The sequence below is a fragment of the Oncorhynchus kisutch genome, linkage group LG2 (assembly GCF_002021735.2).
Source record: "Oncorhynchus kisutch isolate 150728-3 linkage group LG2, Okis_V2, whole genome shotgun sequence".
Lineage (NCBI taxonomy): Eukaryota > Metazoa > Chordata > Actinopteri > Salmoniformes > Salmonidae > Oncorhynchus > Oncorhynchus kisutch.
Genome location: NC_034175.2, coordinates 41,909,848 through 41,925,244, shown reverse-complemented (window position 1 = coordinate 41,925,244; position 15,397 = coordinate 41,909,848). Strand labels below are relative to the sequence as shown.

At 44.3% G+C, this 15,397-nt stretch overlaps 1 protein-coding gene across 10 annotated transcripts in view; it reads left to right on the top strand.

Moving 5' to 3' along the window:
• The window catches only part of LOC109866128 (bromodomain adjacent to zinc finger domain protein 2B), a 98,364-nt gene that overhangs the window by 64,996 nt on the left and 17,971 nt on the right, over positions 1 to 15,397 (top strand). For all 10 annotated transcript variants that reach the window (XM_031794522.1, XM_031794517.1, XM_031794497.1 and 7 more), the window contains 3 exons: positions 184 to 397; positions 14,804 to 14,896; positions 15,091 to 15,152. In XM_031794522.1, coding sequence (XP_031650382.1) covers positions 184 to 397; positions 14,804 to 14,896; positions 15,091 to 15,152 — 369 coding nt within the window. The remainder of the gene's footprint in view (positions 1 to 183; positions 398 to 14,803; positions 14,897 to 15,090; positions 15,153 to 15,397) is intronic.

The following is a 15,397-nucleotide window of genomic DNA, read 5'->3' as shown; positions in this document are numbered from 1 at the left end:
ACAAGTGATGTCTAATTGATTCATACTTAAAGGCAGCAATTACATAGATGTATGTATTTAAGCTTCACGTTCATATTTCTTTGTCATGAGGGATGTTTGTTTATACAGTATCAAGTATAGTCATACTGCAGTGTAAGTAAATTGAATGCTCTAATTGGCTGTCCCTCGCTCTCCTCTCATAAGGGATTGCAGTGGAGCTTGTTGACCGAGGATGAGGTGATTCCTCGTATCTTGGCCATGGAGGGGAGGCGTGGGCATCCCCCTAAGCCTGAGCACCAGAGGAGAGGTGACGAGGGCCCCCGGTCCAGGCGCAGTAAGGGTCGACTTCCTAACGTTGGCGAGGCTGACTTCCCAGGCGCAACTGACGCCAAACTTGTACGCAAACTAGAAGCTCAAGGTGGGTTCAGTTCTTGCAAGCATCACTGGGGTACACTAAGTGACCAAAAGTATGTGAACACCTGCTCGTCGAAGGGCGATTAGGCCTGGCTCGCAGTCGGCATTCCAATTCATCCCAAAGGTGTTTGATGGGGTTGAGGTCAGGGCTCTGTGCATGCCAGTCAAGTTCTTTCACACCGATCTCAACAAAACATTTCTGTATGGACCTCGCTTTGTGCATGGGGGCATTGTCATGCTGAAATAGGAAAGGTCCTTCCCCAAACTGTTGCCACAAAGTTGTAAGCACAGAATCGTCTAGCATGTCATTGTATGCTGTAGTGTTAAGATTTCCCTTCACTGGAACTAATGGGGCTAGGCTAAACTATGAATAACAGCCCCAAACCATTTTGTCATCCACCAAACTTTACAGATGGCACTATGCATTGGGGCAGGTAGCGTTCTCCTGGCATCCGGCAAACCATGATTAATCCGTCGGACTGCCAGATGGTGAAGCATGATTCATCACTCCAGAAAACGCATTTCCACTGTTCCAGAGTCCAATGGCGGCGAGCTTTACACCACTCCATCCGACGCTTGGCATTGTGCATGGTGATCTTAGGCTTGTGTGCGGCTGCTCGGCCATGGAAACCCATTTCGTGAAGCTCCCAACGAACAGTTCTTGTGCTGATGTTGCTTCCAGAGGCAGTTTAGAACTCGGTAGTTAGCGCTATGCCCTTCAGCCCTCAGCGGTCCCGTTCTGTGTGCTTGTGTGGCCTACCACTTCGCGGCTGAGCCATTGTTGCTCCTAGACATTTCCACTTCACAATAACAGTACTTAGGTAGCCGAACTGGTGCCATTTTTAACAATTTCATGTGTCTGAATGTACAAACTCTGCCTTTCCGGCGGGCACAGAGAGAAAATCAAATATCACTATAGGCCTACCGCTGGCCAATCGGATGGCTTAGATTACCGCGTCTACAGTAACGTAGCAGGCATAAAAGAAAGCTACAGCAAAATTGATACTGTGAAATTTCAAAAGGTTTAAAACTATGATGAGAAAGACTGTCAACAAATGCAATGAATAACTGCTGTTTATATGACTGAGTTCATGTTTAAGTTCTTACTCAGCACTTAGTATTACAATTTCTAAAATGCGTGGTCTTCCTATTTCAAAGCACTGCAGCATTAATGATTGAGTGTATCGATAGGCTTACGTTGTTATTAGCAGCTTGGTCTTTTTTAATATCAAGGAATATTTCACTTTCTTGTTCGTAGAAGTAACAACATGAATTTGTTTGAGGCAGAAGTAATGCGGTTGAACTTGAGTTTCGCCTTCAGCTGGAAGACAGTGCACCTTTTTGGTCAGTGGAGGAAAGGGAAAGCGAGGGATGTTGAGAGGCAGACCCTAAGTCTGTATGCTCACTCAGCTGTGCCTCAAGTAATACAACAGGAGATCTATTAATGGTGTGATCATATAGCCTACCTCAAATTTTGAAATATACACTGCTCAAAAAAATTAAGGGAACACTTAAACAACGCAATGTAACTCCAAGTCAATCACACTTCTGTGAAATCAAACTGTCCACTTAGGAAGCAACACTGATTGACAATAAATTTCATATGCTGTTGTGCAAATGGAATAGATAACAGGTGGAAATTATAGGCAATTAGCAAGACACCCCCAATAAAGGAGTGGTTCTGCAGGTGGTGACCACAGACCACTTCTCAGTTCCTATGCTTCCTGGCTGATGTTTTGGTCACTTTTGAATGCTGGCGGTGCTTTCACTCTAGTGGTAGCATGAGACGGAGTCTACAACCCACACAAGTGGCTCAGGTAGTGCAGCTCATCCAGGATGGTACATCAATGCGAGCTGTGGCAAGAAGGTTTGCTGTGTCTGTCAGCGTAGTGTCCAGAGCATGGAGGCGCTACCAGGAGACAGGCCAGTACCTCAGGAGACGTGGAGGAAGCCGTAGGAGGGCAACAACCCAGCAGCAGGACCGCTACCTCCGCCTTTGTGCAAGGAGGAGCAGGAGGAGCACTGCCAGAGCCCTGCAAAATGACCTCCAACAGGCCACAAATGTGCATGTGTCTGCTCAAACGGTCAGAAACAGACTCCATGAGGGTGGTATGAGGGCCCGACGTCCACAGGTGGGGGTTGTGCTTACAGCCCAACACCGTGCAGGACGTTTGGCATTTGCCAGAGAACACCAAGATTGGCAAATTCGCCACTGGCGCCCTGTGCTCTTCACAGATTAAAGCAGGTTCACACTGAGCACATGTGACATACGTGACAGAATCTGGAGACGCCATGGAGAACGTTCTGCTGCCTGCAACATCCTCCAGCATGACCGGTTTGGCGGTGGGTCAGTCATAGTGTGGGGTGGCATTTCTTTGGGGGGCCGCACAGCCCTCCATGTGTTCGCCAGAGGTAGCCTGACTGCCATTAGTTACCGAGATGAGATCCTCAGACCCCTTGTGAGACCATATGCTGGTGCGGTTGGCCCTGGCTTCCTCCTAATGCAAGACAATGCTAGACCTCATGTGGCTGGAGTGTGTCAGCAGTTCCTGCAAGAGGAAGGCATTGATGCTATGGACTGGCCCGCCCGTTCCCCAGACCTGAATCCAATTGAGCACATCATGTCTCGCTCCATCCACCAATGCCACGTTGCACCACAGACTGTCCAGGAGTTGGCGGATGCTTTAGTCCAGGTCTGGGAGGAGATCCCTCAGGAGACCATCCGCCACCTCATCGGCAGCATGCCCAGGCGTTGTAGGGAGATCATACAGGCACGTGGAGGCCACACACACTACTGAGCCTCATTTTGACTTGTTTTAAGGACATTACATCAAAGTTGGATCAGCCTGTAGTGTGGTTTTCCACTTTAATTTTGTGTGACTCCAAATCCAGACCTCCATGGGTTGATAAATTTGATTTCCATTGATAATTGTGTGATTTTGTTGTCAGCACATTCAACTATGTAAAGAAAAAAGTCATTAATAAGAATATTTCATTCATTCAGATCTAGGATGTGTTATTTTAGTGTTCCCTTTATTTTTTTGGGGCAGTGTATATTTTAAGAAATGACCCCAACAACCAGGGCAATTCAAGCAAAGCCTATAGCTTACTGCACAAACCTCATTGCTCCAGTGCTGTTTTTAATTGGTTAATGTTGCATAGGCTTATGTTTTTTAAATCATGTAAAGAAAATCTGTCCAGTACATCGCAGCTTGCATTTTGACTTGGAAAGGTGATCTCGACTCAAAGGTTGGTCACCACTGTTCTAGAGTTTTCCCTATTAACAAAATCAACATTTCCCTTTACTGTGGTAATTGTGACTGAATCAATGCAATATAAGCCACTTTCAATGCAACATACCGAAACAAAACCAACTATGCAAGATATTTTCTTGTAGCAGAATGCATCGGAGTGGGATTATTTTGGATTGACACAGCCCGGTGCAGCATAAACAATCAGAGCTGCAGTAGGCCTATATGCAAATAAACCATTGCCATATAGGGATCTATGCCATTTACTTTGAACTGGACTATGTTTACAGCATGAGCGGTCGTGAGTAGATGTGCTTGTTTTGAGATCAAAGCGATAGCTGCATGTAGCCACGTGTGCTACATGCACAGAATTTTCACAACGTTCAAGTTTGCGCTCAGCAGACCTGAAATATGCTCAGTGCCCAAAGAACTGTAGGGAACATACTTTTGTGTATATACAGTGCATTCAGAAAGTATTCAGACCCCTTGACTCTTTCCACATTTTGTTACGTTGCAGCCTTAAAAAAAACTGTAATAACTTTTTTTTCTTCAAATCTACACGCAATACCCCATAATGACAAAGCAAAAACAGGTTTTTTGAATTTTCTGCAAGTTAATTAAACATATAAAAAAACTGATCAGATTTACATATGTTTTCAGACTCAGTACTTTGTTGAAGCACCTTTGGCAGAGATTATAGCTTCGAGTCTTCTTGGGTACACACCTGTATTTGGGTAGTTTCTCCCATTCTTCTCTGCAGATCCTCTCAAGCACTCTCAGGTTAGATGTGGAGCATCGCTGCACAGCTATTTTCAGGTCTCTCCAGAGATGTTCGATAGGATTTGAGTCCGGGCTCTGGCTGGGCCCCTCAAGGAGATTGAGACTTGTCCCGAAGCCACTCCTGCATTGTTGGCTGTGTGCTTTGGGTTGTTGTCCTGTAGGAAGGTGAACCTTTGCCCCAGTCTGAGGTCCTGAGCGCTCTGGAGCAGGTTTTCATCAAGGATCGCTCTGTACTTTGCTCCGTTCATCTTTCCCTCCATCCTGCCTAGTTTCCCAGTCTCTGCCGCTGAAAAACATCCCCACAGCATGATGCTGCCACCACCGTGCTTCACCGTAGGGATGGTGCCAGGTTTCTTCCAGAAGAGACGCTTGGCATTCAGGCCAAAGAGTTTAATCTTGGTTTCATCAGACCAGAGAATCTTGTTTCTCATGGTCTGAGTGTCCTTTAGGTGCCTTTTGGCAAACTCCAAGCTGTCATGTTCCTTTTTTACCGTCTGGCCACTCTACCATTGTTATAACTTTAATGGGTTAGAGAGTTAATGTTTCCAGTTAATTCATTGCGCTTTATCTAAAGATAAGAGAATGCACCTGTTGTGTACAAGTGACAAGTCATTATCCAGGTAAACGTGGTAAAATGTAACATGAACAAGTATTATTACTCAAAAATAAGTATTCATCTCAACTGACGTCCCAAGTCATTACTTTGAACATAGTTGTTCTATATTTTTGGTGCCGAAACCAGGGAGTATGAGCTTCGACGGCGATCAGAGGGATGAAATGGCTGAGGAGGAACGTCGGTATGGAGCAGAAAGAATGAGACAAAAGCGGGGTACCATCCTGAGGTGCCACAACACGGATTTTGAATCAGATTGACGTGGAAATAACCAGTAAAATCCGGAGACCGATTACTTCAGTACATTGTTGGAATTGCTGTCAGCTGAGGAGGGCCGCTTCTTTGAACTTGGTCGTGGAATTGAACAGTTAACTCCGTTGGACGTATTGGATGTGGAGATTGCATACACAGAGAATTACAAAGAGTGCGTTATCATGCTGGAGAGTCGTGCACAATGAGTAATAGATTAAAAGGACCTCGATCCACTACCAGGACGGGTGAGTGACGCTAACTCAAAACAGAACACAGAGACAATCACTAAGGCTACCGAAGTTGATTGAGAAATTCTATGGAGATGTCAGTATGTGGCAGGAGTTTTGGAGCCAGTATGAGACTGCTATTCACAACAATGATTCACTGTGCAGTAGAGAAGTTTATACCTACCTGAAAACTTCTCACTGGACCAGCTGCAAAGTCAGTAGCAGGACTGATGTTAACAGGCAGTAACTATGATGATACAATCGCTCTTCTCAAGAGTAGATTTGGAAGGAAGGATCTTGTGATTAGTGCTCACATGTCAAAGCTGCTGAATCTCATTCCCGTAAAGAAATCCTCTTACAGATCCAATACGATGAATGTGAAATTCAGATTAGGAGCTTGAAATCACTGGGTGTAGTGTCAGAAACCTATGGAAGGCTACTGTGCCCAATCTTACTACAGATGATTGCAGAGGAGATAGCGCTTGACTATAGTCATCAGAGGGGAGTAGATGATGAATGGAAAGTGTCTGAGATGGTCAGTTTCCTACAGAAGGAGGTTCAGAGCAGGGAGATGTCATTTGTAGTGCTAAGATCATGCAACCAACAGAAAGAGAGCAAACCATGGAACAGGTCATGCTCCTCCGATGAAATTAAAACAAAGACCCAACATGCCATCTGCTGCGGCACTGCACCCGGCCAGCCAGAAGGAACAGAACTGTATTCTGTGATGGTGCAGACCACAAATCAGAAAACTGCCCAGATCACAATATTGCTGCACGCAAAGAGAAACTAAAGAACATGGGAAGATGCTTTGTATGTTTAGGAAAGAAACACATAGTAAAATTCTTTAAAGTCAGTGTCATGTGCAACATATGGAAGCAGACATCACATTGCTGTGTGTACTGGTAAGAGGCGTGAGGTGCAACCCCCTCCTGTTTCTGCAGATGCTGTTGTTTCCTCAGTTATTCCCCATTCTGTGAAGACAACCAGGTGGCCAGAACACTGTTGCTACAAACGATAAAAGCCATGGGTAGAAGGGCCATCGGGCAGGAAGATAGCTCGTTGCTTACTAGATGGAGGCAGTCAGAGAAGCTTCATACATGAAAACCTTGTGAAGGGCCTGAAACTACCAGTAATCAGACAAGAGGCACTCACTCTTCACACGTTTGGCTCCACTGCTCCAGCAACGTCCCAACGCAACACAGTGAAAGTCATCTTGGAGAATGTCTGGGACAAATAGCAGAGAATTGAAATGGAGGCAATTGAAACCCCACAAGTGTGCACAGCTGTGATGAAGGTTCCCGGTGAGCAGATTCAACATGAGCTCAATAGAAAGGGACTGCAGCTTGCAGACTTTTGAGAAGATGACAAAGATCCTGAACTCTGTCCTGATATGAGCAGACTTGCAGATAGTATCAGGCTGAGTGGAGCAACTGACAGACGCTGGTTGCTTTAGAGGGCACCCTTGGATGGTCGGTGCAGGGACCAGTGTCCATGTCAAGTGTTGCCAAGGATTGACATGGAAAACACATAACCCAGAGGAAAGGAGGCTCTACAGATGTTCGAGAGAACAACCACCTTCAAAGATGAACGATACCATGTGGAGTTGCCATGTAAATGAGAAATGCCAGAACTCCAAGACAACTACAGTTGAAGTCGGAAGTTTAAATCAAAATCAAATCAAATTTATTTATATAGCCCTTCGTACATCAAATCAAATCAAATCAAATTTATATAGCCCTTCGTACATCAGCTGATATCTCAAAGTGCTGTACAGAAACCCAGCCTAAAACCCCAAACAGCAAGCAATGCAGGTGTAGAAGCACGGTGGCTAGGAAAAACTCCCTAGAAAGGCCAATACCTAGGAAGAAACCTAGAGAGGAACCAGGCTATGTGGGGTGGCCAGTCCTCTTCTGGCTGTGCCGGGTGGAGATTATAACAGAACATGGCCAAGATGTTCAAATGTTCATAAATGACCAGCATGGTCGAATAATAATAAGGCAGAACCGTTGAAACTGGAGCAGCAGCACAGTCAGGTGGAAGTTGAAACTGGAGCAGCAGCATGGCCAGGTGGACTGGAGACAGCAAGGAGTCATCATGTCAGGTAGTCCTGGGGCATGGTCCTAGGGCTCAGGTCAGTTGAAACTGGAACAGCAGCATGGCCAGGTGGACTGGGGACAGCAAGGAGTCATCATGTCAGGTAGTCCTGGGGCATGGTCCTAGGGCTCAGGTCCTCCGAGAGAGAGAAAGAAAGAGAGAATTAGAGAACGCACACTTAGATTCACACAGGACACCGAATAGGACAGGAGAAGTACTCCAGATATAACAAACTGACCCCAGCCCCCCAACACATAAACTACTGCAGCATAAATACTGGAGGCTGAGACAGGAGGGGTCAGGAGACACTGTGGCCCCATCCGAGGACACCCCCGGACAGGGCCAAACAGGAAGGATATAACCCCACCCACTTTGCCAAAGCACAGTTTACATACACTTAAGTTGGAGTCATTAAAACTCATTTTTCAAACACTCTACAAATTTCTTGTTAACAAACTATAGTTTTGGCAAGTCGGTTAGGACATCTACTTTGTGCCTGACACAAGTAATGTTTCCAACAATTGTTTAGACAGATTATTTCGCTTATTCACTATCACAATTCCAGTGGGTCAACACTGAGTTGACTGTGCCTTTTAAACAGCTTGGAAAATTCCAGAATGTCATGGCTTTAGAAGCTTCTGATAGGCTAATTGACATCATTTGAGTCAATTGGAGGTGTACCTGTGGATGTATTTCAATGCCTACCTTCAAACTCAGTGCCTCTTTGCTTGACATCATGGGAAAATCAAAATAATAAGACCTCAGAAAATAATTGTAGACCTCCACAGGTCTGGTTCATCCTTGGGAGCAATTTCCAAATGCCTGAAGGTACCACGTTCATCTGTACAAATAATAGTACCAAAGTATAAACACCATGGGACCACGCAGCCGTCATACCACAATCCCAGAACAACAGCAAAGGACCCTGTGAAGATGCTGGAGGAAATGGGTACAAAGTATCTATGTCCGCAGTAAAACGACTCTAATATCGACAACCTGAAAGGCTGCTCAGCAAGGAAGAAGCCACTGCTCCAAAACCGCCATAAAAAAGCCAAACTACGGTTTGCAACTGCACATGGGGACAAAGATCGTACTTTTTGGAGAAAAGTCCTCTGGTCTGATGAAAAAAATAATAGAACTGTTTGGCGAAAATGACCATCGTTATGTTTGGAAGAAAAAAGAGGGAGGCTTGCAAGCCGGATAACACCATCAACTGTGAAGCACGGAGGTGGCAGCATCATATTGTTGTGGTGCTTTTCTGCAGGAGGGACTGGTGCACTTCACAAAATAGATGGCATCAGAGGGAGGAAAATTATGTGGATATGTTGAAGCAACATCTCAAGACATCAGTCAGGAAGTTAAAGCTTGGTCGCAAACGGGTCTTCCCAAGCATACTTCCAAAGATATGGCAAAATGGCTTCAAGACGGCTAAATCAAGGTATTGGAGTGGCCATCACAAAGCCCTGACCTCAACCCTATAGAAAATGTGTTGGCAGAATTGAAAAAGCTTGTGCGAGCAAGGAGGCCTACAAACCTGACTCAGTTACACCAGCTCTGTCAGGAGGAATGGGCCAAAATTCACCCAACTTATTGTGGGAAGCTTGTGGAAGGCTACCTGAAATGTTTGAACCAATTTAAAGGCAATGCTACCAAGTACTAATTGAGTGTATGTAAACTTCTGACCCACTGGGAATGTGATTCTATTATTCTGACATTTCACAGTCTTAAAATAGTGGTGATCCTAATCTTATCCTCGTTTTTACTAGGATTAAATGTCAGGAATTGTGAAAAACTTAGTTTAAATGTATTTGTCTAAGGTGTATGTAAACTTCCGACTTCAACTGTATAGAATCGCCAAGAAACGGTTTGAAGGTCTGAAGATAAGACTGATGAAGGATAGGATGTTGTACAGCAGATACAATGAAGTAGTTGAGGACCACATACAGTAGGATATGGCAGTGGACATGCCCAAGGACAACGCATCAAACTCCACCAACGTGAAATATTACTTACCTCACCATGCAGTACTCCGGGAGGACAAGGTGACGACAAAACTGAGAGGGGTGTTTGATGCCTTGTCCCATGAAGATGGCTGTCCATCCCTCTGACTGTCTACAGGACCGAACCTGAATCCGATTCTGCCAGGCATTCTGATGAAGTTCAGACTACATGAGATTGCATTCACGGCAGACATCAAGTCGGCTTTCCTGCAGAAATCCGAGGGAGGGAGGGAGGGAGGGAGAGAGAGAGGTCACTCTATGTAGATTACTTAATTGACGATTTTAACGCGATGTTGAAGAGGCTTTTACTTTGTGACAACTGCAAAGCGAATGCTGTTGACTGCAGGCATGGACCTCTGCAATTGGATGACCAACCCTCCTGAACTGAAAACAAAATGGGAGGAGAGTATGACAACTGACCTCCCGTTGGCACTAGAAACACAAGGAGTTTACGTTTAGTGTGGCGACCATGAACAGATTACTTTGTGTTTGACCTCAGGCCGCTACTGAGCATTCTAAAGCACAAGGAAAACACAGAGAAGTGTTCTGCAGTCGTCTGCATGCTTCTTCAACCCTCTTGCCTTCCTGACCCCCTTCACCATCAGGATCAAGCGCATGCTCCAGGAAATGTGGGAGAGGGGACTCAGCTGGGATGAAGATTTACCACCTGATCTGACACAAGAATGGCAACAGTGGTATTCAGAACTACACCAGCTTGCCATACCAAGGTGGTACAGAGCAGACATGCAGCCACAGACCTGCCACAGACTGAAACTACACTTGTTCTGTGGGCTTACAGTACAGTAGCTTACCTGCAAGGTTTATCACAAGATTGGGAAACAGCGACAAGTCTAGTCACATCCAAGTCCAGGGTAGCCCCACTCAAGAAAATGACACTGCCACGCCTGGAGCTCATGTTAGCTGTGATTGGAGCGAGACTAGCAAACAACCTGATGACCACACTGAAAATGGAACAAAAACAACAGATCAAAATGTGGACAGACGTGATGATCGTTCTGCATTGGATTTGCAGCTCAGCTCAGAAATGGAAACAGTTTGTCGCAAATGGATTGACAGAGCTCCAGTCCTTGACCGATCCAGAGTCATCGTGACATATTGAAGGGGAAACTAATCCAGCCGACCTCCCTACAAGAGGACAAACTGTTCAAAACTTGACACAGAGCCAGCTATGGTGGAACGGACCCATCATTCTGACATCACCTAATCAGTCAGAGGAGACTGATGACGACAAGGTTCCAGAAGAGGTGAATACAGAACTCAAGTCCAGTCTCCTGGTCACAGCAAACAGCACAGACATCACTGAAACCGTGTTGGAACTTGAAAGGTACAGCAAACTGAAAAGTGTTCAGTGTGACCACCTGGATAAAGAGATTCATAGCCAATGCTCGTACAAATATTAAAGTTGCAAGGTAGACTAACTGCTGACGAACTGTTCGAGTTTGGATCAAGGTAACAGAACAATAGAGTTTCAGTCAGGAGAAATTACTGAAGGCAGGAAAAAGCCTAAACAATGACTAAAATCAGAACTGAAACTGTCCCTGGACGAACACGAACTACTCAGTATAGGAGGAAGACTGCAACAGTCCAACTTCACATTCAGAGAGCAGCACCCATGGGTTCTGCCCAACAAGCACAGATACTCAAATGTTTATACAGTACTATCTTGAGAGGATGATGCATTCTGGAGTAAGAGACACTCGTACAAATCAGCGAGCGATACTGGATCTTGCGTGCTAGGCAGCTAGTCAAGAGCACAGTGGCAAGATGTATAGTTTGCAAAAGATTCAAGGCAAGGGCTGAACAGCAGGTCACTGCACTGCACCTTTACCAAAAGACAGAATAACTGAATACCCACCATTCAAAGTTACAGGTGTGGATTTTGCAGTGCCGCTCTACATGAAAGAAAATGGTTCTGTGAAGAAGTCAAACATTGCGCTGTTCACGTGTGGTGTAACCAGAGCATTTAATTTGGAACTGGTCTCTCATTAGTCAACCGAGATATTCCTGTTAGCTCTGAAAAGATTAATCTCAAGTGGAAGATTATGTAAGGTAATCTATTCGGACAATGCAAAAGCATTCAAGAGCGCTGATCAGGACTTGAAAGAGTTGTGGAAGGCAATCGAAGTGCCCCAACTTAGATAGGGGCATCGCCTGGAGGTTCATCGCCAAGCGAGTGGCATGGTGGGGCGGATCCTCGGAAAAGACTTGTCCGGTCAGTGAAGACATGCCCGAGAAACATTCTTGGGAGAGCTTTGCTCAACTTTTGAAGAGATGTGCACAGTCCTGACAGAGGTTGAAGCTATCCTAAATTCTAGGCCTCTGACCTTCGTCCACAATGAAGTGGATGAACCAGAACCCCCGACACCAGCACACTTCCTGGTGGGTAAAAGACAAACCTCTTTGCCGCCCAAGCCATTTCCAGCTGACACTCAGCACCCAGGAGGAAATGAGATGCAGATGGAAGTACAGGCAGAGACTTGTGACCAGCAAGCGAAGATACTACTTCCTGGATCTAAAGTCGGCACACCCCTGTGACACCACAGCCCACCCCACTGAAAGTGGGTGATGTTGCACTCGTCGGAGAAGATAACAAACCCAGACAAACCTGGAACCAAGGGAAGATTGAGGAACTGTTTCCAGGCTGAAATGGGCTATTCAGGTCATGTTCAGTTCGTACTGCCTCGGGGACTTTGTTGAGAAGACCTATTCAGTTGATATACTGCTTAGAGATGTAGATGAACACAGCTGTTCATCTGGGGGCAGGATGTTGTAACTTTAATGGGTTACAGAGTTAATGTTTACAGTTAATTTATGGAGCTGTGTCTAAAGATATTTTCTTTTACAGTTATTTACATATGTAAGAGTAATTGTATTAGTTCTCAATCTCCATCACATTAATTCTATGTACATTGGCCAGAGAAATTGTGAACCCTTTGGAATTACCTGGATTTCTGCATAAATTTGACATAAAATTTGATCTGATCTTCATATATGTCACAACAATATAAAAACTCAGTGTGCTTAAACTAATAAAACACAAATTATTGTATTTTTCTTGTCTATATTGAGTACATCATTTAAACATTCACAGTGTAGGTTGGGAAAAGTATGTGAATCCCTAGGCTAGTGCCTTCTGCAAAAACTAATTGGAGTCAGGAGACCGCTAACCTGGAGCCGAATCAATGAGACAAGATTGTAGATTTTAGTTAGAGCTACCCTGCCCCATAAAAATTTAAAAAATCACAAAATTTGAGTTTGCTATTCACAAAAAGCATTGCCTGATGTGAACCACGCCTCTAACAAAAGATATCTCAGAAGACCTGAGATTAAGAATTGTTGCCTTGCATACAGCTGGAAAGAGTTACCGTGGACTGACTTTTAGAGATAGTTTTGTAAGACAAATTGTCTATAAATGGAGAAATATTCTGTGGACAGATGAAACTACAGTTGAGTTGTTTGGAAGGAACACACAACACTGTGTGGAGAAGAAAGGGCACAGCACACCAACATCAAAACCTCATCCCAACTGTAAACAATGGTAGAGGGAGCATCATGGTTTGGGGCTGCTTTTCTGCCTCTAGGCCTAGACGGCTTGCTATCATCGATGGAAAAACGAATTCCCAAGTTTATCAAGACATTTTGCAGAAGAATGTAAGGCTGTCTGCCAATTGAAGCTCAACAGAAGTTGGGTGATGCAACCAGACATCAACCCAAAAGACAGAAGTAAATCATAAACAGAATGGCTTCAACAGAAGAAAATACCTTCTGGAGTGGCCCAGTCAGAGTCCTGATTTCAACCTGATTGAGATGCTGTGGTATGACCTCGAGCAGTTCACACCAGACATTGCAAGAATATTGTGGAATTGAAACAATTTTGGAAAGAGGAATGGTCCAATATTCCTCCTGATCGTTGTGCAGGTCTGATCTGCAACTACAGAAAACATTTGATTGAGGTTATTGCTGCCAAAGGAGGGTTAAATCCAAGGGTTCACATACTTTTTCCAACCTGCACTGTGAATGTTTACATGGCGTGTTCAATAAAGACATGAACAATTATAATGGTTTGTGTTATTCATTTAAGCAGACTGTCTATTGTTGTGACTTAGAGGATCAGATCAAATTGTATCACCAATTTATTCAGAAATCCAGATAATTCTAAAGGGTTCACATACATTTTCTTCCCACTGTACATATCTGTTGTAATGGATTACACTATTGACTGCAAGTACCGGAATGCCTTGCAACAGTGAAGAAAAAAACGAGAACTTGCCAGTTCTGTACAATTTGATTTTCCTGGCTTTCGCTAGAACTTTGTTATATTGTTTTATAGAATATAAAGTTGGTCAAATGTTCAAGTATTATTACTAAAAATAAGCTTTCATCTCACAACCGATGTCCTGAATCATTACTTTGAAGATAGTTATTCTATATCCATAAAGGCCTGATTGGTGGGGTGCTGCAAAGATGGTTGTCCTTCTGGAAGGTTATCCCATCTCCACAGAGGAACTCTAAAGGTCTGTCAGTGTGACCATCGCCTTGATAACCTCCCTGACCAAGACCCTTCTCCCCGACCAAGGCCCTTCTCCCCCAATTGCTCAGTTTGGCCGGGCAGCCAGCTTTAGGAAGAGTCTTGGTGGTTCCAAAATTCTTCCATTTAAGAATGATGGAGGCCACTGTGTTCTTGGGGACCTTCAATGCTGCAGAAAGTTTTTGGTACCCTTATCCAGATCTGTGCCTCAACACAATCCTGTCTCGGAGCTCTATGGACAATTCCTTCGTGCTCATGGCTTGGTTTCTACTCTGACATGCACTGTCAACTGTGGGACCTTTATATAGACAGGTGTGTGCCTTTCCAAATCATGTCCAATCAATTGAATTTACCACCGGTGGAGAGGATGCATTTCAAGTCTCATAGCAAAATGTCTGAATACGTATCTAAATAAGGCATTTAAAAATAAATATTTATATACATTTTACAACATTTCTGAAAACCTATTTTCTGTCATTATGGGGTATTGTGTGTAGATTGAGGAACATTTTCCATTTTAGAATAAGGCTGTAATGTAACAAAATGTGGAAAAAGGTCTGAATGCACTGTATAGTGCATCTTTTTGAAGCTGCTGTAACCAATAGAACTATGAACTCTAAAAATCTATCCTCTTGTTGCAGAGATAGCTCGACAAGCAGCCCAGATTAAAATGATGAGGAAACTTGAAAAGCAGGCCATGGCACTAGCAGCCAAGGAGGCTAGGAAACAACAAGGTATAGTAAGATAGTGTTCTGTGAAAGCTGTTCATATGACAATGCCATCCTGTTCTCCACCATAGCACAGTTAGTCCAGTACAACCCACACAGTACAACCCTAATCTCAATGTTTACTTTCTTTCTCTCTGTCTGTTTCTCTTTGTCCTTTCTTTCGGTCTTTCTCTCTCGCTCGCTCGCTCTCTCTCTCTCAGCAATCATGGCTGCTGAGGAGAAGCGGAAACAGAAGGAGCAAGTGAAGATTGTAAAGCAGCAGGTAGGGATTTTCCTACAGTACGAGCATTGCCATGTCATGTCCAAAAGCTCACCACTCGGCTGCATCTGTTCACAAGTTGTGTTTTTGTTCCGACTCTTCCAAGGTGAAAAGATCCCAAGCAGAATTAATTGCTTTGAAATATTATCTAAAGGGAAGATGCTAACCTTCAAGATGCTACACTTGCTTAATCTTCATTATGGTTGCAAAATTCTGTGAACTTTCAATAAATTCTCTGGCTTTCCCCA